The sequence below is a fragment of the Antechinus flavipes genome, chromosome 1 (genome assembly GCF_016432865.1).
Source record: "Antechinus flavipes isolate AdamAnt ecotype Samford, QLD, Australia chromosome 1, AdamAnt_v2, whole genome shotgun sequence".
In the NCBI taxonomy this organism is placed as follows: Eukaryota; Metazoa; Chordata; class Mammalia; order Dasyuromorphia; family Dasyuridae; genus Antechinus; species Antechinus flavipes.
This window is the reverse complement of record NC_067398.1, coordinates 574289202-574314061: the sequence shown is the minus strand read 5'-3', so window position 1 is coordinate 574314061 and position 24860 is coordinate 574289202. Positions and strand designations below refer to the sequence as shown.

The 24860-nt window shown below is 34.2% G+C and overlaps 1 protein-coding gene across 1 annotated transcript in view; it reads right to left on the bottom strand.

The window, feature by feature from the left end:
• Positions 1–24860, bottom strand: part of SLC26A7 (solute carrier family 26 member 7) — a 306162-nt gene that overhangs the window by 34890 nt on the left and 246412 nt on the right. The window contains exons 13-15 of the mRNA XM_051970834.1: positions 10195–10301; positions 7279–7345; positions 915–1052 (exon numbers count right to left, since the gene is read on the bottom strand). Of these exons, the coding sequence (XP_051826794.1) occupies positions 915–1052; positions 7279–7345; positions 10195–10301 (312 nt within the window). The remainder of the gene's footprint in view (positions 1–914; positions 1053–7278; positions 7346–10194; positions 10302–24860) is intronic.

Here is a 24860-nt window from a genome sequence, read left to right as displayed (position 1 = left end):
TTGATAAGGGAAGCCAAATTTGTCTGTATCATAATAATCAAAGTATATACTTCTCTCACACATTTTCCCTTGTCTTGTAGATCTTGGGTATGTCACCTGCTAGATTGAGAGCTATTTTAACACAGGGATGATTTGCTCATCTTTCATTGGACATAAAATTAATGAAACCACAAGTTTAGATGGGATTTCAGCAACTAACTAGTACAGGCAATACCCAAAGAGAAATCCCCACTATGATATACTTTGGTTTCCTCTCAAATGATAGGATAAACTAGATAGGTTTTCTGATCTACATATTCTCTCCCTCCCCTATTCCTCCTCTTCCTTTCCCTGTGCTTCTCTCTCCCTCTCTACCTTAGGATATGATCATCTATGAGCTCTTCTTGAAAGGTTCTATTGAAGGAAGACTCTTGAGTCTTTCAAGGAAGCCTATTCCACTCACTGAGTGGCTCTAATTGGAAGATTTTTCCTTACAAGACCAATATTGCCTCTCTTGAAACTTTTGTTTCTAATTCTATCTTCTGAATGGATGACTAATCTTTCAACCCAGTAAATATTTAAAGATAGCTGTAATGAAACCGGAATAATTTCCTTTTATCAATTGACAAACTTTTAGTAAGTAACTACTAAATTTCAGACAAGGTACTAGGAACTGGAGCTATAAATACAAAGTAAAATATCTCTTTTTGAGGAACTTAGATCCTATCTCTCCAAAGTACTTTCATACAGGTTCTTAAATATAATAGTCACTCTTTAAATTATTTGTTGACTTATTGAACAAATGAATAAAAGTTAGAAAGCAAAGGATAATAACATTTCAGTTTTTATTGGAAGTTTCTCTATCTACTTTTTAATTTTATTATAGTTACAGGTTTTTTTATTTGAATTTCTATTGATGGAATAGCATGTCCTACCTTGTTGATATCATCAGGTGTCTGGTTATTGGCATTGTCTTTCTGAATTGTATTCATTAAATCAGAATGAAACTTCTTGGCATTCAGGAAAACAAGTGGATTGTTTATTGAAATAATTTTCACCTGTTGTAAATTTTCCTTTTGGGGGAAAAAAGGCAAAGATTTAGAGTCATTCATTTGATTACTTAAGATGATTTTTTTTTTCTTTTAACAAGACTGAATGGTATTGATAATTAATCCTTAGGATAAAAAATTACAAAGTTATGGCAGAAAGCTTCTGAGCCATTTGACTTTTCTTCATAGTTTTCTGTATGAAACATGATGTATCATGAGACATGTTTCAAAAAAAAAAAGGTCTTTAATATCTAGAGTGCATGTTAGCATTCTTTTGGAAGTGAAAAAATCATGTTGAATAATTCTGTTTTTAAGGTATAGGGCTCGAGTGAGAGCTAAGAAATAGAAATGGGATACCAACAATCTTCCCCCTATTCCAAAATATGTTCTCACCTATTTCATTTATTTGTGAATTTTAAAAAGAAATTGAATATTAAACGTCCTTAGTCATTCATACTGAGCTAATTACCTTCATCAGAAAATCAGCATTCATTCCTTGCATCTAAGAGCTTACACAATACGGGAATGAGAAATCATAATTAGTGGAGGCTCACACAGGACAGAGCAGGACATTATCTTGCCAGACTTTGGGCAGCCAGGAAGCAGCATGAGGACATATTGTGCTTAGAATTCAAAAAGGGAGGGTTGTGAGGGGTAGGAGACTGGCATGTAAATAAGGAAGATGGACAATACTTCAATTTTGTCCGGTGTCTGGGGAGTAGTAACTTGGGACCTGCCATTGAAAAGGAGTACTAAAACTGCTCTTGAAAAAAGTAACTGACAACTACTTATCAAGGACATGATGTATTGCCCAGTCATTTTTTCAGTTGTCTGATTCTTTTTGACCTCATTTGGGATTTTCTTGACAAACATACTGGAATGGTTTTCCATTTCCTTCCCCAGATCATTTTACATATGAGGAAACTGAGGCAAACAGAATTAAGTGACTTGCCCAGGATCACACACTAACCTGATTTGAACTCAGGATGATGAATCTTCCTGAGTGGGCCTGGCATACTATCTATTTTGCCATCTAACTGCCCTATTTAAAAGGGCATGAGGAGAAGGCAATTTGAATAAAATTGTAAATATTTGAAAAAATTGTAAATCTGAGTGAAATTGGAAATTGCTTGAAAAAAAATTAATAGCCTTCTAGTACTTAGGCGCTACCTCAAAACGGACTATGCAATGGATATATGGAGATACAGATGTGCAAACATAATGACTGAAAAAAATGATTTCAAATCATGGGAAAGCTAGTAAGGTCATTGTTTATTAGTTAAATTCTCCAGAACTCTTTTACTTCATTAGTAAAACAAGAGAGCAGCCCTAGAAAACACCTGGGGTCTCTTCCAATTCTGTATCTCTGGTTCAAATTGTAAAATTTGCTTAAACTTCAGTAAATCATTAGATTGTCTCTATATAACAGGTCAAAACCAAGCTTTAAGTTACAAAAATAACTTCAACTGAAGTTGTCACAAGCAGACCACAAGAGAATAAGCCCCTTGACATGCCATATTTAATCATCATGAAGTCCTAAACCAGCCAAAATTATTCTAAATCATCCATTATTAAGACCATATGAGGATGCTAACCTGTTGTTTTAGGTTGAGTCTATGAGAATAATGTCACAAGCTTTCTTTAAAACATATCTTAAAGCTATTCTGGAAAAAGAAGAATCATTATGGTGTGGTTTTAACTGGTGGGAACATATTTTCTAAGTTTGGAAAGGCTATATTTAAGGAGTGTTTGCCTCTACTCAATTCAGTTCAAAACCATTTATTAAGTGCAAGGCCCTGGGTATACACAGGCAAAAATTAAAGCAGTAATCTACTGGGAGAAAATAACACGTAGGCATATACATTAACAGCAAATATATAGTTATCCCTTCCACATCATAACTTTGCCCATTGGGGTTTCAATATATCATGAGTTAGCATCAGAAATTAAATGGGAATCTGGGGGGAGTTTCACAGCTACAAAAGCCAGCAGATAACACAAAAAAAGTTCAGAAACTCAAAAAATGCATAAAATATATGTAAAAGTATTGCACAACATCAACAAATTTTATCTTTTAATGCCATAATAATTCAGACTTCTTTTCTGGTATGAAAGGAGGGCCAAAACATTTTATGTGGATGGCTTTTCTAGACTGTGGGGAACACACCATCCCCAATCCCTGAAATATGGAAAAGACACAAAATAACAGAGCTTGTGGTGGATGAAATGCCAACCATTTGAAGGATCAGAAAAGATTTCATATAGAAGATAATGAGTTTTGACTGGAGATAATGATTCCAAAAGGCAGAAATGAGGATGAAGAAAAATCCTCTGAGAGTCCAAGAGTGCATACCAATAGAAGGGCCCCAAAAGAATGAGGGTTGCCTGTTTCCATACCTTTATACTCAGGTTAGAATACTCTTTCTGACTCAGAAAAGTTCCTTTTCCCAACTGTCAATGAAAAATTACCTTTAACATGCTCCTGCCCCATGGAAATCAATTATGAGTTATATGCCATCCCAACAAGACATGACTCTGCAAAGGTCAAATACAAGAGTCGTGTGCTCTAGACTGACAAAAACAGGATTTCTATCATTGTACCTGCTATACTGGCATGAGGAAAAATCTGCAAAAATGATTCAAAGGGGATGGCATTTTCTACATAGGAAAAAGCAAATAGGACAGTTTGATAGAGTTTGTGAAAGAGAATAGAAATTTCTTCCTATTCTTCTCTCTCACAAACTCTTATCTAATGGCCCCCTGCCTCTGGGGGCTGTCCACAGTATTAATGCTAAGCTTAGCTCAAATTACTGATCTGCTTAGCCTACTGTGGCTCAGAATTCTCGAGATGACAATCTGCCAGCCTCAGTCTTCCTATCTGTAGGCATTACTAGCAATGTGCTACTATGGGCAGCTTGATGTCCATTTTCTGAGATGCAAACTAGATGAATTTGGAAGTTCTTGTTAACAGATGTGTGTCATTCCACATGAAAAATCTTTTTAAGATCTGGAACATATGGACATTATCCATTAAAGAAAGAGTTTTCAAAATGTGTCTGGGTATCCTTTGGGTCCCTAATAACTTTTTTAAGAAATCCATGAGGCCAAAAAAAATATTTTCAGAATAAGGGAAAGAAATAAATGTTTATATAGTGCCTATTATGTGTCAGACACTGCTAAGAACTTTACAAATATATTCTCATCTTATCCCTACAACAATACTGAAACGTTGGTGATGCTATTATCCCCATTTTATAGTCAGGGAAATTGAGGCAGAATAAAATGACTTGTCCAGGGTCACATAGTTCTTAGTATCTTAAAAACAGATTTGGACCCAGCACTTTATCTATCCACTGTGTCACTAGCTGCCTCATATGCCTAATAATTCTAAGATATTCAAGTTTCTAATATTATCAATGTAAATAAATATAATCTACATAACAAAAATTCTTTGGAGGAGGTGGGGTTCCTCCCGCCATAATTTCTGAGAGAACAAAAAGGTTTGAGATTCATAGTTCTAAGGCATGGAGGTTCCTCATCATCCCTAATTCTAATGATATATTAACTTTCTTGGGATTCATAAAGAAAAAAACAATTGTATTGAGTAGCTTCTTAAAACGCCTATTTTGTAACTGTAAAATAGGATTAATATGTCTGCCTATGCCTGAATCACAGGCTTTGATGAGTTTTGAATGAGAGAATGAACATGAAAGATCTAGGATACTTTCCAGAATTATAGTTAGTTGTATTGTTGGTGTTACTGCTTTTATTATTATCAGTCTGAACTTGCTTATTTGGGAATAACCAGGGTCTTTATATAGCACATTTTAGAATTCATATTTTGCTAACAGAAAAAACCTAGTGGGGTGTGAGAGAAAAGGTGTTTATCTTTTATATTCTGACAGAATCCCTGATTCTCTTCCTGTTCAATAATAAGTACAGTGCCTGGAACACAGCAAGTGTTTAATAAATGCTCCTTGACTGAATGATTTACTGACTTGAATATATTATGCCAAAAGCATAGTAATCATCTTATGCACAGTGATTTTTTTTCTTTTTTATTATAGCTTTTTATTTACCAGATATATGAATGAGTAATTTTTCAGCATTGATAATTGCAAAACCTTTTGTTCCAATTTTTCCCCTCCTTTCCCTCTCCCCCAGATGGCAGATAGACCAATATATGTTAAATATGTTAAAGTATATGTTAAATACAATATATGTATACACAGACAGTGATTTCTAAGCTGAGAATCATGCTTGTACCAAATGTTTCATTTCATGGTTAAGGGTAAGAATGTCAAAGTTGGCCCTCAGGTTTATAGTGAAGAGAGCTTCAGGGTCAAAGGTGGTCAATCTAGGACATTTCAGGAGATACTAAATTCAGATTGGAAAAAGTAAAGAAAGAAAAGAACAGTATAGAAAATTAAAGAAAAGTAGCATTGTTGGCAAATCAGAGACTGACCAATCACCAAAGGTTCAGCGCTCAAAGAATGGTTCTAAGAAATGGACAGACATTTTAATTCTATTCCCCTACTCAAAAAACTCCAGTAACTCCATATTGCCTCTAGGATTGAAAATAAAATTTTTTGTGTATGACATTTTAAATTTTTCATGACTTGACTTTTTTATTGATCTTTCCAGACTTTTTTAATGCATTACTCACCTGTGGTCCAGACAAATTGACTTTCTATTTGTCTTACACATCTTCCATCCCTTTGCATTTGCATTAGCTGTCCCACATGCCTGAAATGCACTTACTCCTTACCACTGCTTCTCAGAATCCCTAGTTTAGTCAAAGTTCAGATCAAATACCATCTCCTGCATGAAAACTTTCCTGTTTCCTCACCCAGGGCTACTGTCTCCCTACCCTGAAATTACCTTAAATTTATTTTCTGCATGTTTTGCGTACACTTATATGTGTATCGGAATCTCTTGAGGTATAATGTAAAGTCCTTGGCAATAGGACAGGTTCATTTTTTGTATCTCCAATGTCTAGCAAATAATAGATGCTCAATAAATGCTTATTGATAGATGATTATTCAGAAATTATTGGGACTCCTTAAGTTTAATCATCCTTTCAAAAGTACAAGACTTCTTTGGCAGATTCTTAAGGCTTACTACTTTCAGCAATTTGGAAATAACGTAAGAACAGTTTTTCAGGCAAGAGGCCAGTTCTTTCAGTTCCGCCAGGAACTAGAAATACAGAGACAAATAAATCCGGAAGATAACAAGGAAAAAAAATTAACCAAATATTTACAGAACAGGTTCAAAATGAGGTCAGTTCAAAATATTGGAAAATATCCAAATTAACCTTGTCTAACCTAAGCTGGTTTACTTAACCCTATGAACAAAAAGGTGAAAATTTAAAACTTGGATTTGAGACACATCTACAAGTGGGCAAGATTGAAGAATTATGGGTTATTTTCTTAGAAGAGATGCTGAACCTGTCAAAAGTCAATCACATGAGAGAAGCCCAAATAACACTATGGCATTGTGATGAAAGTGTTTCATGATTTAAAACTTCCAAGTTCAATTCTTACCTCAGAAACTTACTACTTATATGATCTAATAAAATTATTTTACCTACTCTGATCCTCAGCTTTCTTATCTGTAAAACTGGGACAACAATAGCATTGACCTCCCAGAATTATTGTGAGAGTCAAATGAGATTATGCATGGGAAGCACTTTGCAAACTTTAAAAGGCTATATAAATATTTGGGACCATCATTATCATCACTACTACCATTATCTCCTTCATTTAGTAAAAATACTTGGTAACTACAAGGGCCCTTTGAGGTTTCTATCTGCCTGTTTTCAATCTTCTCCTTTCTTTCTCCAACCCATCTTCCTTCCTCTCCATTTTAGATCAGGTTTAGAGATCTGGTTGGAGAATTTGAAGCCACTTGGCAATGAAAAGAAATACTCATATTGATTCTGAACATTCCCTGTGAACAGTAGCTCTACTATTCTCTAATATGGTTTTGTTTAATGATGCTGGATTGATCACCAAATAAAAGGAGGTCTTTCTTTGTTCAATGCGTTGGTTATGCTAAAAGTATATACAAACTGCACATATGGTGATCAGATGTAAAGTGCTGCCACTTCACAAACAAATAACAATGGTGAAAATGTTTTTAAAAATCCTTTATTAGCTCCTTACAGATGCTTATAATTCTAATAAAACTCCTAAGTCCTAACACAAAACACAAAGCAATTGTGGAACAAAAATTAGAAAGGTAAACTTACCCCCTCGACTTCTGTCTTTACTTTATATTCCAATTCATTCAAATTTGTCAGATTCAGTGTCTTGGCTCTGAAAGTATAACAAATAAAAAAAATTAAAGGTCAAAGTAAAAAAGTATTGGCTTACTTTTTCTGAATGTTTATGTGTCTATGAATATTTATATTAGAACAGAATGTTTAACCATTGACTTGTAAGATTTTTTAAAATGGAGAGTAATTAAAATTAATTGATTGTGTTTTATTTCATTGAAAACTCTTATTTAAATGGTGAGGATGAAAAAATTCCTAGGTGGCTGACATTCAAGCCTTTCATCATTAATAATAAATTACATTGATATTAAATTACCAGTTGGTCCAACTGGGCTTATCTTCCTTTTGGTGAAATTGTGATTTTAAGATTTTAAAAAAGTTATTCATACATTGGACATTAAATCCTGGAATTCTGAGGAAGCAAAATCTATTTTGAGTCTAAGCAGGGGTTTATCCCGGTTCTTTGCTTAAAACATTGATTCATAAGTAGTACCATTTGTTTTTTCAGTTGTGTCCAAATCTCCATCATCCCATTTGGGATTTTCTTTGCAAAGATATTGGAAGTAGTTTGCTATGCCTAGCTCTTTTATAGATGAGAATGAGATAAATAGGGTGAAGTGACTTGCCCAGGTTCACACAATTAACAAATGTTTGAGACCAGATCTTAACTCAGGAAGATGCTTTCTGCTTGACTACTGTTATCACTTATCTGTCCTAAAATGAAACTTAATTACTAAATATCTAGTCTTTTTTAGATTCAACCAGGCTCAAACCCAACAAGGAAAAATGAGATTAAAAATGATAGTTTAATATTGCTAAGACAATGACATGATAATAATAACTTATTTTTATGGTCATAAAATATTTCACCCTATTAACTAGGTAGGTCAGACATTATGAGTTCCTCTTTCATAGATGGAGGAATTAAACTTCATAAGTTCCAAGTGATTTGTTCAAGATCATGTAGTTAATCAGTAGTAGATATAGAAAATCAACCCATGTCTTCTAACTTGGATATTCTCAACCACAGTCCTACAATGGAAAGAGACTTTTATATGAGGATCAATAATTATTACTACTTGCTTCTACTAATACCCAAATTTTCACAGCACCATGGTAAACAAAGTAAGAAAGATTTACACCAGAGATGTGGCATTAAGATATTATCAAATTATGAAAGATAAGATCATTGAGGAAAATTGATAGGATAACAATAATAAATCATAATGATATCATCTTATATTTTTGTTGTACTTATTTGTACATTTTTAATCCTTTCATGTATGCTATTACATCATTCTAGAGATGAAGTTGAAGGGTACAAGACAAAGCAAGAGAAGGGAAGATCACAATACTGATAGGGTGGGGGAGGAAAAGAGGCAGAAGGTTATAGCATCAGAGTTATAGAACTGGAAGGGACTTTAAAGATCATTAAGTCCAACCCATCCACCCCTCATTTTACAGATAAAGAAACTATCCCAGAGAGATGAATAAGAGTCCCACAACTACTGTCTAAGGTCAAATTTGAACTTGGGTTTCCCTGATCCAAAGTCTAACATTGCATTCATTATATCCTATTGTTTCGTGATGAGGAGTAGGAAAAAGAATTGCCCCTGAGAGAAAGCAAAAGGACCTTAAGGAAGGAGAATATATCACAGAAAGAAGTGTGAGAGAGAAACTTAAGAGGTAGAATGAGTCAGAGAGGGAGGTGAAAAGAGAGACTATTCCATAAGGGAAAAAGTTCACAAAGAACAAATTTTAAAAAGGCATCTGGTGGTATCCTTAGTATGATGCATTAGTAAAAGAACTGGTTTAATAGTTAAGAGGCCTGGATTCTACCTGGGTCACCTCAGCAAGGCACTGATTTCTCACAACATTTCTATTTTCTCTTCTGTAAAATGAGGAAACTGGAAAAGAAGATCTTTAAGATTCTTACTAGCCCTAAAGAGCTGTAATTCTACAAAAGTGTCTGCGGGGTTTAGATTCCATCTGGTTTTTAAGCATGCAAAGTTCAGATGATAAGCAAACTTTGCCAGGAAATTACACAATTTACCATTAAATACTGACCTATGATCTATGTGTCATTGACATTTGATGATAATGACCCAAAATTGCACATTCTGAAATGACTTTAGAATCCAAAAAATGCAGTTGTTTTGTTCTTTTACTGACATTCACATCCTTTCACATATTCCATTTGATACAAGTAATAAGACATTCCTCATACTATAGTTCAGAACCAGAGTTTTATTTCATATGAAAGCAGGGACATTTTCTATCTTCCCATATTTTATTGTGCATGTGTATGTCTATGTATACACAACTAAGAAAAGTACATGAAGACTAATTGTGTAGGTATGTATAGATACCTATATACATAAATAAATTATATAAACATATAATATACAATAGATATACATGCATATGTGTATAGGTATAAACACACACAAGAATGTACAAGAAGGTAGAAAGGACCCCTAACCAAATATGAAATATAACTCCCCAAGTACAGGATAAGCTGAACTATCTATCTATCTATCTATCTATCTATTATTTATCCATCTATCTACCAATTTACCTACTTATCTATCTACCTATTTATCCATCATCTATCTATCTATTTTTCAATCTATCTATATACCTATCTACTTATCTAAAGACAGAGACAAACACACAAAAAAGATATTTAGAGAGACACATATATAAATAAATGTCTATACCAACATACACACACACACACACACACACACACACACACACACACACACCCCTAGGAAAGCTTGGATCTAAGTTATCACAGAGAGAAGAAAAACAGAAGACAGAAACATACACCTGATTTCTTGCCAGAATTTATAAAGATCATAAATAAGAAAAAATAGAATGCCTTACCTTGGGAAACGTGCAATCACAACAGCTATGGTGCAGACAACACCAAAGAGTAGCCCCACATTAGCCGCAAAACATATTGTAAATATGTAGGTACTGACCCATATGCTCTGAAAAAAAAAATCAGATTTTAGGCATCCTTTCTTTCTCCTTCAGGATTTCAGACCTTTATCACAAGGTAATGTCCTTATGACCAATTCTGGGCTATCCTCCTCACCTCTTCCCATCCCCATGCCTTTGGGATTTATAATTTCTTTTAACAAATGGAAAAACTGAAACCTAGTGAGAGAATGATGACATTTGACTCCATGGAAAAGTGGGTTGCCAAGTTAAGATTAGAGCTCCATTCTTTATGACTACAACCTCTTGTTTTAAATCTCATTAAAAGCTATATATGACCATTGAACATTGTAATTTGCATTTCCAAATCCATGCATTAGGTTCCCAAAGTTTTTCCCTTTAAAAAGAAGTATTAACACAAGAGATAGTCCCAGGCTGATGTTCGGCCTTCATGAGATCAAGAGCAAGTCACCTAAGTACCCCAGGCCACTTCTAAGTCCTCTAAGCCACAAATGGAGTTGTAGATTTCAAATGAGTTTCAAATATACATTAGTGGACTTTATACACTGAGGGTTCCCATAAAGATGAAATTATGTCTGAGCATCCTGATACATCCATGCAAATAAATGTATACATGTATCTATTTTTAAATATCTATTATTCATGCAGCAACATTTTTTTAGAGACACTAGTGAATATATATATATATATGGAGTTGGAAGCTCTGCAAAATAATATTGTTAGTACCACTTTGTAGGAATGCTATAAAATTCATGAATGTCTACATTAATGTACATCATTAGTTGTTAAAACTAAGTTTTAAATGGGTGACCTCATCAACATCTCAATGTCAGCATATTCCTTCAAAAGGAAGAATGCAAGAAACCTTATTTCTTTTTTTCAGTTGAAATGTAAATTCCTCCCCTAGAATCAACAGTTTGCATCAAAATGTCATATTGCCATTTGCATTTTTTTAACTTAAAAATACAAGGTTGGGATGGGGGGAAAGAGAGAGAGAGAGAGAAGATTGGGTGGGTGAGAAGGAAGGAGAAATCTTTCAGCTCTCTGGAAGATTAAGTATACTGTTAAATCCAAGAATATTTAAGTATAAAAAGAAGACTTTACTTATATTCAGTATTTTATGCAGTGAAATTAATATATACTAAAATATTTTCCTATTTTCTTTAGTAGCATGATTTTTTGCTTTAACTATCTAGATAATAGCTTCCTCAAATCTTCATTTCATTTACCAATACAAACAGTTAAAGTCCTGTTCATTTCTTTTTGGTTGAATAATCATAAAACATTTTCTATTCATAAAATTACCTTCAGTGTCAGAATAGAAAATTCAGTTGTTGACTGTTTCATTTCTGTATCCTCATAACTAAGCACATTGTCAACAAGAAATGTTCGCTGACTCAACCATAAGATTATGTAAATATTAACTGTGATGGACTTGGCTCTTTTTAACACTAAGGTGATTAAAGGAAATTCTAATAGACTTGTGATGGAGATAGCCATCTGCATCCAGAGGGAGAACTTTGGAGACTGAATGTGGCATAGTATTTTCATCTTTTGTTGTTTGTTTGCTTGGATTTTTTTCTTTCTCATGTTTTCTTTTTCCCTTTTTGATCTGATTTTTCTTGTGCATTATGATGAATATAGAAATATGTTTGGAAGACCTGCACATGTTTAACCTATATTGGATTTCTTGCTATCTAGGGGAGGAGAAGGGAGAGAAGGAGAAAAATTTGGAACACAAGGTTTTGCAAAGATGAATGTTGAAAACTTTCCATGTATTTGGAAAAATAAAAAGCTATTATTTAAAAAAATAAAGAAATGTTTATTGATTAATGGGATAAGACAATGATAATAACCTCAATGTATTACCCCCAACTTCTCCCAGCATTAGGGATTACCGATAAAAAACATGCCCACACATGTCTTTTCTTGTAGTAACTCTTCCTAGTGCAGGATTGTCTTCTATTGATGGAAGACCTCATCCTAACTTATTATAACTATCCAATACATTTTCTAAATTTTCACCTCTGCAAGCCACGCCATTAACTACAGAATTACCTGACAATCATTAAATAGTTCTGGCCCTTAGTTTTTTAAACTCTGAGTCTTTTTTTTTTTTTTTTTGGTTTATGCAAATGAGAGACAGTTAGGTGGCACAATGGATAGAGTACTGATTCTGGAATTTGGAAAATTTCCTCCTGAGTACAAATCTGGCCTCAAGCACTTACTATGTGACTCTGGGCAAGTCACATAACCCTGTTTGTCTCAGTTTCCTCATCATTTCATCAAGATGGAGAAGAAAATACACCCTATTATCTTGGCCAAGAAAACTTCAAATAGGGTCATAAAATGTCTGACAAGACCGAAAATGACTGAAATGTAAATGAGACATTGAGGGAAAAGTAGCTTGGCTTTCTATTCCTTAGCAACTGTGTCTTCTCTGCTGGGAAGTTCAATGATATTTTTGGCTTTTGACATGCAAATGAGCTACTCAAAACCCAGTATCCTTTATAAGAGAAAACAAGTCTACTCAAAATTGTATACATTTTATAAAGTTCAAAATAATCTACTAATATATAAAAGGAGTTTATCCTTTAGAAAGAACAAATATGTTCTGAATGGAAAGAGCCCTTTTACTAGCTCTAAAACTTGTCCTTTTGAGTCCTATAAGTTCCAAAAATCTAAAAGGAAACATGTATGTTTCCTTTATGTGTATGTCTCATTTATTTAGTTAAATATGAACATATATCTTCATGCTGGAACTTATCAAAAACATTCAAGTTTATTGTTCCACAGAGAAAATGATGAAAAACTTCTGAAAATGGAATAGTCACCTTAGAAAGGAGCTGGTTCTCCATCACTAGAAATCCCTACATGAAATGAAAATTTGCTGGGCATATAGCATAGGGAATTCTTGCTCAGATATGGGACTTTTAGAGGACCTTCCATTTCTTGAAGTTTTTTTTTTTTTTGATTCCACAATTTCCTAGAATTATGATCATATACATTTAAAGTGATTAAAAATCATCATTTATTGTGTCTCATTACACAATGCCCTATATTTCTGCATATATCCACAGCCCTAGATTTGACTGCTCAAATGGAGTATATTTTCCACTTCTAAACATGTTTTCTAGTTTTCTGCATTTTTCATGAAAGTCAAATTAGAGAAAGACTTAATGACAAGGCAGCTTGGGAAGCAGATCCCTTGACACCAACTCAAGGAGAGTTGTAAAAATCCCCTTTGATTTGAAGGAAATAAATATTGTGAGACACAAAGTTGGAAATGATTGACACAGTTACCCACATTTCTTGTACCCTATTGAAAGAGTACTTATTATTGAATCATAATCTTCTGCCTTATTCCACTAGGAGGATTCAGCTATTCTGTGCCAACCATCTATTCCAGCAGTCCCTCACAACTGTATAATTTTGAAAGGCAGCTGCACATATTTAAGTAATAATAATGATTTGCATTTTGTATAGCCATTTATGATTATAAAGCACTTTATTTTCATTTACTCTTTAGGCCAGTATTATAGGTTAGGCAGTACAAGTATTATTATCTTCCAAAAGGCATTTGGGGGACAAGAGAGGAAGAGAAGAAAACATCTGTTAGAGGTAAATCTTGAAACTAGATCTTTCTGACTCTTTTTATCCATTACTCTTTTAATCTGTTTGTTGTTGAGTCATTTCATTTGTGTCCAATTCTTTGTGACCCCTTTGGGGTTTTCTTGGCAAAGATATTGGGGTAGTCTGCTATTTTCTTCTCTAGCTTTACTTATAGATGAGGAAACTGAGGCAAACAGGGTTAAATGACTTTCCCTGAATCACACAGCTATTAAGTATCTGAGGCCAGATTTGAATTTAGGTATTCCCGATGTTAAGCCCAGCATGCTATACACTATGTCACCTAGGCACATTACTCTAGGAGTTCTTTTTGTAACCTCTTTGACAGTCTGGCTGAGCATATGGAGCTATTCCCAGAATAATGTTTCTCAAAGTTTAAAATAAAATGTAGGATTATGAAGGAAACCAATAATGTTGGAATATAAGTTATAAAAATATCAAGAAAAACCAGTTCAAGGACCTCATGTCAAGAACCCCTGTATTATATATATCATTTTTTGACCATTACTCCAAAATAGTCTAAATGATCTTAGTCACTGTGAATTACACCCATGTCTATGCAGTGGTCTGAATGTCATAGAGAAAAAAAAAAAAGAACTGAATGCATTAAATTTGTCCATCCATTATACAATGTTTGACTTATGGTGGCAAACTGAAAGTCTTACTTTTAGTAACTAATGGAGATACACAGACAAGGGTGTCTGAGCAATCAAATTGCTCAGTCCAATCTAGTTATATTTTTAATACTATTTTCAGACTTGCCTAGAAATTCATTTTTCCCCCTCAAAGCCTACAATAACCCCTACAAGCAAATTAATGCCTTTGGAAGTCAAATCAACTTTCAGATCTTGAGGAAGTCATTTAGTAAACTGTGTCAACACATATGGTAGTAGAATATTTCTGAAAAGCATCTGAGCTTCAATTTTAAAGATACAGTGTTGAATAATAGCTGTGTTACACAAGAAACAATTGATTTACTTAATTCTTCTATTTTGTTTTCCAAGGAGCAACTTTGAAAGGCAGAATATAGAACCAAAATGCCTGATAGGAAATTGAAACTCAAGATAAATAGAGAAATTTATATAGCACCTACTATGTGGCAGGCACTATGCTAAGAGCCAGTACATGTAGTATTTCATTTGATCCTCACAACCACTTTGGGAGATGGTATTATTAAGATCCCATTTTATAGTGGAGGAAATGGAGGCAAACAGAGGTTAAATGACTTGCCTAAAGTAACACAGCTAAAAAGAGCTGAAGCTAGATATAAACTCAGAACCTCTTCACTTCAGATTTAGTACAGTATCAGAAGTACCAAAAGGCTTACATTAGGGAAAATATTGTTATGTTTTTTCCAAAAAGCGAAGAGAATTGGGACTATAAATTATAAACTTATGAGTTTGATTGCAATTCTTGTCAAAATTCAAGAAAAGATTATTAATACAATGGTTAATATAATCATCTAAAAGATTAAGCAGTAACTACAAAAAGTAAACACTCCAAAGAAACCTGAACTCCATAAAGCATTCACAATATGGACATTCCAAACATGAGACACACAAGAAAGCTAAATACATAGAATCATAAGAATAAACAATAATGGACTTCCGGGGCGGAGCCAAGATGGCGGAGCAGGCACACGACTCTCTAAGCTCCTCTCATTACCCTCATAACCAACTATTTAATCCAGCCTCAAAAATAGCTCTTCACTGCTTAAATTCATGAAGATAAGAAGCACTACAACTTACCAGCCGATCCGGAAGCTCGCCAGGAAAGGTTTGTCCTGAGGGGCCAGGAACAGACTAGCACAGGCAGCGAGAGGCTAGCGTCCTGAGCAGACCAGGGCTGGGGGTGATCTCTGTGGCTAGAGAAGTTACAGGGACCACTCTGCTATAGGCTAACTACTCTGCCTTGATTACAAAGCAGTAAACTGGCAGAGAAGTTAAAGCCTAAAACACAGGGTCCTCTAAAAAACGCCAGAACCTAACGAGATCTGGCTGTAACCCCTCAAACCCGGAAGTGACTCAGGCAGACTTTACCGCAGCCCTGTGGCCACATCCGGCAGTTCGGGGCTTTTGCGGGGGCAGTTACTAATCTGCGCGGCAAGGGGGCACAGCCTGGGCAGCCTCTAATCGGCAGAGTGGGGGGCTCAGTCTGGGGCAACAGAATCTCCCCAGCTGACTGTGCTTCGGGGCAGACACTTCCGGTCCCTGCAAATCCATTCACTGCTCAGCTGCTAATACCCACAGCCCCAGGGCAGGGTTTGGCTTGAAACTCTCACTGCTAAGTGTCTAGCCCCAGGGCAGTCATTATCTCACACAGCTGAGGTTCTTTGAAAGGCACTTTCCCAGTCCTGCCCTGCAGGCCTGAGTTACTTTCGGGTGGGGGACTCTTTCCCAGAGCACTCCAGTACCTCGCTGCTTTTTGTAGCCGGTCGCCAGGACAGCTACCCCGTCCATATACCTTTCACTGCTCTTCAGAGGAAGCTAGTAACCTCCCGGCTCTGAAGGCAGACCTTACAGGCTTTAACAGAATGAGTAAAAAAAATCATAAGAACGATTGATAGTTTCTATACAGAAAGAGAACTACTTTTCAACCCTGAAGAGACTAATAGCAGACAGTCTCCAGACGATTGTTGGTCTCCAATACAAAAGGCTCTCCTAGAAGACACTATTAAAAACCTTAAAAGAGAGCTAGAAGAGAAATGGGGAAAGACACATAACTCACTAAAAGAAAAATTTGAATGTGAATTGGAAAAGGTAAAAAACAGAGTTTGCAAATTGGAAAAAGAAAATGACTCACTAAAAAAAAAAAAAAAAAATTAGTGAAATGGAAAAAAATTCCATAGAGCAAAACAACTCAATTGGACATATACAAAAAGAAGTAAAAAAAGCTAATGAAGAAAATAACTCACTAAAAATTAGAACTGAACAAATAGAAATGACTGATTCATTGAGACATCAAGAATCAGTCAAGCAAAACCAAAAAAAATGAAAGATTGGAAAAAAATGTCAAATATTTACTTGGAAAAACAACAGACCTGGAAAATAGATCTAGGAGAGATAATCTGAGGATCATCGGACTACCAGAAAATTATGATGAAAAAAAGAGCCTAGATACTATTTTACAGGAAATCATCAAAGAGAACTGCCCAGAAGTAATAGAACCGGAAGGGAAAATAGGCGTTGAAAGAATTCATCGAATACCTTCTGAAAAAGACCTTCTGAAAAAGAAAATAAAGACTCCAAGGAATATTGTGGCCAAACTTCAGAATTTCCTGACTAAAAAAAAAAATTTTACAAGCAGCCAGGAAAAAACAGTTCAAATACCGAGATGCAACAATAAGGATCACGCAAGATCTGGCTGCCTCAACATTAAAGGATCGAAGGACCTGGAATCAGATATTCCGAAAGGCAAAAGAACTTGGAATGCAGCCAAGAATAAACTATCCAGCGAAGCTGAGTATTTTTTTCCATGGAAGAAGATGGACATTTAATGAAATAGAGGAATTCCATCTGTTTCTAAGGAAAAAAACAGACTTAAACAAAAAATTTGATCTTCAACAACAGGAATCAAGAGAAGTAGAAAAAGGTAAAAGGAACTCTTGAGAACTGTATTTCTGTTGTGAATATGCATAAAAACCATATATATAATTTGATTTTACCGATATAACATTAAAAAGGGAAGTAGAAATGGAAAGGGGATAGCGTCAGAAAAAGGGAAGAAGGGAGATAAAAAGAGGGAAACTACATGCGACAATGAGGCAAAGGAACCCTATCATATACAAGGGAACTTAGAGAGGGGGAGGAACATTGTATGAATCCTACTCTCATCAGAGTTGGCTCAAAGAGGAAACAATTGACATATTTGTTTTACACAGATTCTTCTCTCACTTCATTAAAAAGTGGGAGAGGAAAAGGGAGAAGGAAAAAGAGTAATAAGGGAAGGGTACAAGAAAGGGGAAGGGATTCAAAGGGAGAAGGGAGGGATACTAAAGAGGGAGAGCTGCGCGACGTTAGTGGGACCAATAGGGAAGAAGGGAAGGAGGGCAAGAAAAAGAAAAGTATAATCTGGGGATATTAGGATGGCAGAAAATGCAGAATTGGTTATTTTAACCGCAAATGTGAATGGGATGAACTCTCCCATAAAAAGGAGGCGGATAGCAGACTAGATCAAAAGTCAGAACCCTACAATCTGTTGTTTACAGGAAACACATTTAAAACAGGGAGATATATACAGACTAAAGGTAAAAGGCTGGAGTAGAATCTATTATGCTTCAGGTGAAGTCAAAAAAGCAGGGGTAGCCATCCTTATCTCAGATCAAGCAAAAGCAAAGATTGATCTAATTAAAAGAGATAAGGAAGGAAACTATATCTTGCTTAAGGGTACTATAGACAATAAAGCAATATCAGTATTAAACATATATGCACCAAGTGGTATAGCATCTAACTTCCTTAAAAAGAAGCTAAGAGAGTTGCGAGAAGATTTAGACAGCAAAACTATAATAGTGGGAGATCTCAATTTTGCACTCTCAGATTTAGATAAATCAAATCACAAAACAAATAAGAAAGAAATTAAAGAGGTAAATAGAATATTAGAAAAATTAGGTATGATAGATCTCTGGAGAAAACTGAATGGTGACAGAAAGGAGTATACTTTCTTCTCAGCAGTTCATGGAACCTACACAAAAATTGACCATATATTAGGACATAAAGACCTCAAAATTAAATGCAGGAAGGCAGAAATAGTAAATGCTTTCTTTTCAGACCACAATGCAATAAAAACTACATTCAACAAAAAGTTAGGTGTAAAGAGACCAAAAAGTAATTGGAAACTAAATAATCTCATCTTAAAGAATGATTAGGTGAAACAGCAAATTATAGACACAATTAATAATTTCACTCAAGATAATGACAACAATGAGACATCATATCAAAATTTATGGGATGCAGCCAAAGCAGTAATAAGGGGAAATTTTATATCCTTAGAGGCTTACTTGAATAAAATAGAAAAAGAGAAGATCAATGAATTGAGCCTGGAACTTAAAAAGTTAGAAAAAGACCAAATTAAAAACCCCCAATCAATTACTAAACTTGAAATTCTAAAATTAAAAGGAGAAATTAATAATATAGAAAGTAAAAAAAAAACTATTGAACTAATAAATAAAACTAAGAGTTGGTTTTATGAAAAAAACAATATAATTGATAAACCTTTGGTAAATCTGATTAGAAAAAGGAGAGAGGGAAATCAAATTGGCAGTCTTAAAAATGAAAAAGGAGAACTTACCACTGATGAAGAGGAAATTAAAGAAATAATAAGGGGTTACTTTATCCAACTTTATGCCAATAAATTTGATAACCTAAGCGAAATGGATGACTACCTCCAAAAATATAGGCTTCGCAGATTATCAGAGGAGGAAGTAAATTGCTTAAATAGTCCCATTTCAGAAAAAGAAATAGAACAAGCTATTAATCAACTCCCTAAAAAAAATCCGGGACCAGATGGATTTACATGTGAATTCTACCAAACATTCAAAGAACAATTAGCCCCAGTACTTTATAAACTATTTGAAAAAATAGGGAATGAAGGAGTCCTACCAAACTCCTTTTATGACACAGACATGGTACTGATACCTAAACCAGGTAGGTTGAAAACAGAGAAAGAAAATTATAGACCAATCTCCCTAATGAATATTGATGCTAAAATCTTAAATAAGATATTAGCAAAAAGACTACAGAAAATCATCCCCAGGATAATACATCATGATCAAGTAGGATTTATATCAGGAATGCAGGGCTGGTTCAATATTAGGAAAACTATCAATATAATTGGCCATATTAATAATCAAATTAACAAAAAACATATGATCATCTCAATGGATACAGAAAAAGCATTTGATAAAATCCAACATCCATTCCTATTAAAAACTCTTGAGAGTATAGGAATAAATGGACTTTTCCTTAAAATAATCAGTAGCATCTATTTAAAACCAGCAGTAAGCATTATATGTAATGGGGACAAACTGCAACCATTCCCAATAAGATCAGGAGTAAAACAAGGTTGCCCACTATCACCGTTACTATTTAATATTGTATTAGAAATGCTAGCTTTGGCAATAAGAGTTGAGAAAGAGATTAAAGGAATAAGAATAGGTAATGAAGAAACCAAATTATCACTCTTTGCTGATGATATGATGGTATACTTAGAGAACCCCAGAGATTCTACCAAAAAGTTATTAGAAACAATCTACACCTTCAGCAAAGTTGCAGAATATAAAATAAACCCACATAAGTCATCAGCATTCTTATATATCACTAACAAAACCCAACAGTTAGAGTTACAAAAAGAAATTCCATTTAAAGTACCTACTGATTGTATAAAATATTTAGGAATCTATCTGCCAAGGGAAAATCAGAAACTTTATGAGCAAAACTACAAAACACTTTCCACACAAATTAAGTCTGATCTAATCAACTGGAAAAATATTAAATGCTCTTGGATTGGGCGAGCAAATATAATAAAGATGACAATATTACCTAAATTAATCTACTTATTTAGTGCTATACCAATCAGACTCCCAAAAAACTACTTTGATGAATTAGAAAAAATAACAACAAAATTCATATGGAAAAACAAAAGGTCAAGAATTTCAAGGGAATTAATGAAAAAAAAAATCAAATGAAGGTGGCCTAGCTGTACCAGATCTAAAATTATATTATAAAGCAGCAGTTACTAAAACCATCTGGTATTGACTAAGAAATAGACTAGTTGATCAATGGAATAGGTTAGGTTCAAAGGACAAAACAGCCAATAACTTTAATAATATAGTGTTTGACAAACCCAAAGACACCAGTTTCTGGGATAAGAATGCATTATTTGAAAAAAATTGCTGGGAAAATTGGAAATCAGTGTGGCAGAAACTAGGCATTGACCCACACTTAACACCGTACACCAAGATAAGGTCAAAATGGGTTTATGACCTAGGCATAAAGAATGAGATGATAAATAAATTGGAAGAGCATAGGATAGTTTACCTCTTAGACCTGTGGAAGAGGGAGGAATTTATGACCAAAGAAGAACTAGAGATCACTATTGACCACAACATAGAAAATTTTGATTATATCAAATTGAAACGTTTTTGTACGAACAAAACAAATGCAAACAAGATTAGAAGGGAAACAATAAACTGGGAAAACATTTTTACAATCAAAGGTTCTGATAAAGGCCTCATTTCCAAAATATATAGAGAATTGACTCTAATCTATAAGAAATCAAACCATTCTCCAATTGATAAATGGTCAAAGGATATGAACAGACAATTCTCAGACGAAGAAATTGAAACTATTTATAGACATATGAAAATATGCTCCAAATCATTATTAATCAGAGAAATGCAAATTAAGACAACTCTGAGATACCACTACACACCTGTCAGATTGGCTAGAATGACAGGGAAAGATAATGGGGAATATTGGAGGGGATGTGGGAAAACAGGGACACTGATACATTGTTGGTGGAATTGTGAACACATCCAGCCATTCTGGAGAACAATTTGGAACTATGCTCAAAAAGTTATCAAACTGTGCATACCCTTTGATCCAGCAGTGTTTCTACTGGGCTTATACCCCAAAGAGATACTAAAGAAAGGAAAGGGACCTGTATGTGCCAAAATGTTTGTGGCAGCCCTGTTTGTAGTGGCTAGAAGCTGGAAAACGAAAGGATGTCCATCAATTGCAGAATGGTTGAGTAAATTGTGGTATATGAATGTTATGGAATATTATTATTCTATAAGGAATTACCAGCAGGATGAATACAGAGAGGACTGGCGAGACTTACATGAACTGATGCTGAGTGAAATGAGCAGAACCAGGAGATTCATTATATACCTCAACAACGATACTGTATGAGGATGTCTTCTGATGGAAGTGGACCTCTTCGATAAAGAGAGCCTTAATTGATCAAAGATGGACAGAAGCAGCTACACCCAGAGAAAGAACACTGGGAAATGAATATAAACTGCTTGCATTTTTGTTTTTCTTCCCGGGTTATTTTTACCTTCTGAATTCAATCCTCCCTGTGCAACAAGAAAACTGTTCGGTTCTGCACACATATATTGTATCTAGGATATACTGCAACCCATTCAACATGTAAAGGACTCTTGCCATCTGGGGGAAGGGGTGGAGGGAGGGAGGGGAAAAATCGGAACAGAAGTGAATGCAAGGGATAATGCTGTAAAAAATTACCCTGGCAAGCGTTCTATCAATAAAAAGTTATTTAAAAAAAAAAAAGAATAAACAATAATGTCATTTTTCTACTAAGACAAGCAAGACAAGGCTCATGTGAAAGAAGGAAGGAAGGAAGGAAGGAAGGAAGGAAGGAAGGAAGGAAGGAAGGAAGGAAGGAAGGAAGGAAGGAAGGAAGGAAATTTGATTAAGGGCTAAAAGAAAAAAAAAAACAAAGTCTTTACTCAAATCAGTGATAAAAATGTTAGAACCAATCCCTGATACTCTGATTTGGGTAAGGATAGATGGCATATTGTCATAAAGACAAAATCATATGCTGTTCATGTGAGTTAAAAGATGGTAGAATAGATCTTTCAACTATAACTCTTCTTCTCCAACAATAGCAAAAACAGAAAAAATGCTCCAAATTTACATTAGTTAAAATTCCATCCACAAGGGGATAATATGATTGGCCTCCACACTAGGTAAAGCCTTGTGAAATAACAAAAAAGAGCCAACACCCAAAAGTTCCCAATCACTTGAAATCTCCCAGCCTTCTATGCACTAGAGAAAATTAGAATAGACAGCTTGGTAAACTTTAATTTTAAGCTTCTGTTAGGATGTGGCAGACCTTTACCCAGTTCCCGCAAAAAAAAAAAAAAAAAAAAAAAATTACTTTGAATTCTCCACATCCACAAAAGAGTTGAAAAATATTGGTTTTGTTCAGTTGCATAATTAAAAATGAATGAAAACACAAAGAAAGAGAGAAAGTGATGGTGTAGATAAATGGGGACTTTCTATGCCTTAGGAAAAGGGGCCTAGGAATATAGATAGAGTTAATCACTGATAAAATTTACACCCAATAGAGACTCATTTAGATCGCTACAATTCTCAACTAGAGAAGATTGGGGACAACTAATCTCTGGAATCTATGCTAGAAAAAATGTGGAAACCATAGTAATGACAGTGGGAAGGACCAGAAGTGAGGAAAAGAAGTCTGAGATAAAGTATGAAGAAATATTATAAAGACAAAAAAGTCAGAAGAAAAGGGATAAGGAGGCAAACCAACAATAAGACTCTTGAAGACAGAAGGAAAAATTAACAAAAATTTTAAAAACAGGCCAAAACATTGAATAAGTAATGCTTCAGAGAAACCAAACCAAAACCTTCTGATGAAAAAAGAAAATGAAATAACACATTTTTAGTAATTCCCAGAGCTTGTGTTACATTAGCAATGAGAATTTTCAAAACAATTCAAAAGATAAATAATAATTTTTGAAGATATCATTAAGATGAAGATTATGTCAGAAACTAGAGTTTTGCAAAAATTAAAATAAATAAGATAAAGTGTAGATAACCTAGAATGTGTGATGAAGAATATATCTTTAAGAAAGGGAATGAAACATATGGAATTCAAAATGCAGAAAAGAAAAACATTTGCGTAAGATAGTATAAAACAACTTTGAAAAGAAATTGTTAATTGTTTATAAGACAAAATACAAGAAAACTCTTGTTCAGAAGTTTAATTTTAAGTTTTAAAATTTTAAAAGGAAATGACAATGTAACAGGAATCAGTATGTGATATTGGAAAGAAAAATGAACTTGGAATCACAGGACTTAAGTCCAAATTCTAGTTATATCACTTCAGAAAATCACCTAAACTCTTTAAGTCTATTTTGATTAACTTATTTCAAAGGCAAGGGTATGAACTAGATAACCTTTCATTCTTTTTTCATCTCTAGAAGTATGATAGCACAATTGATAGAATTTATAGGAAATTGACAAAGAAAACCTCAAACTTGAAGGTCCAAGGCACAGAATCATTCAATTCCACAATTTTGATATCATATAAATACATGTAGCTAAATATATATGTAAATATACAATAAGTACATCCCAAAGGCTTTTTGCAATATATTCCAATATTTTCTCACATTATACACATACATATATGTGTATGTATTTAAACATATGTATGTATATATGTATATCTTGTGAAGCATAACAATTATTTTTTTTAAAAAACTAACATGAACTTTCAAAATAAAAAAAGCATCCAAATCACTCCAAAGAAACCTGAACTCCATATAAAGCACTCACAATATGTACATTCCAAACATGAGACACACAAGAAAGCTAAATACATAGAATCATAAGAATAAACAATAATGTCATTTTTCTACTAAGACAAGCAAGACAAGACTCATGCAAAGGAAGGAAGGAAGGAAATCTGATTAAGGGCTAAAAGAAAAAAAAAACAAAGTGTTTACTCAAATCAGTGATAAAAATGTTAGAACCAATCCCTGATAATCTGATTTAAGTAAGGACAGATGGCATACTGATCATATGACACAACAATGAGAGAGATAAATAAGGTGCTAGATGACAGAGTTCGGATTTTAGAAATTGATAAAAAAGAAAAAGGGAACAATATATCCAAAATATTTTCAACAACTCTTTTTGTGATGGTAAAGAAATGGCAACTGAGGGAATGTCTATCAACTAAGGAATAGCTGAATAAGTTGTGATATAAGCATATGAATGTATGCAATGCTATTATAAAGAATTATGAAGGGGACGACTTCAGAAAAGCCTGGGAAGATTTTTGAACTAATGCAAAGTGAATCAAAAGAACAATTTATAGAATAACAACAGTATTGTAAAGATAATCAACTTTGAAAGACTTAGGTACTCTGATCAACACAATGATCAACCATAATTGCTAAAAATGAATGA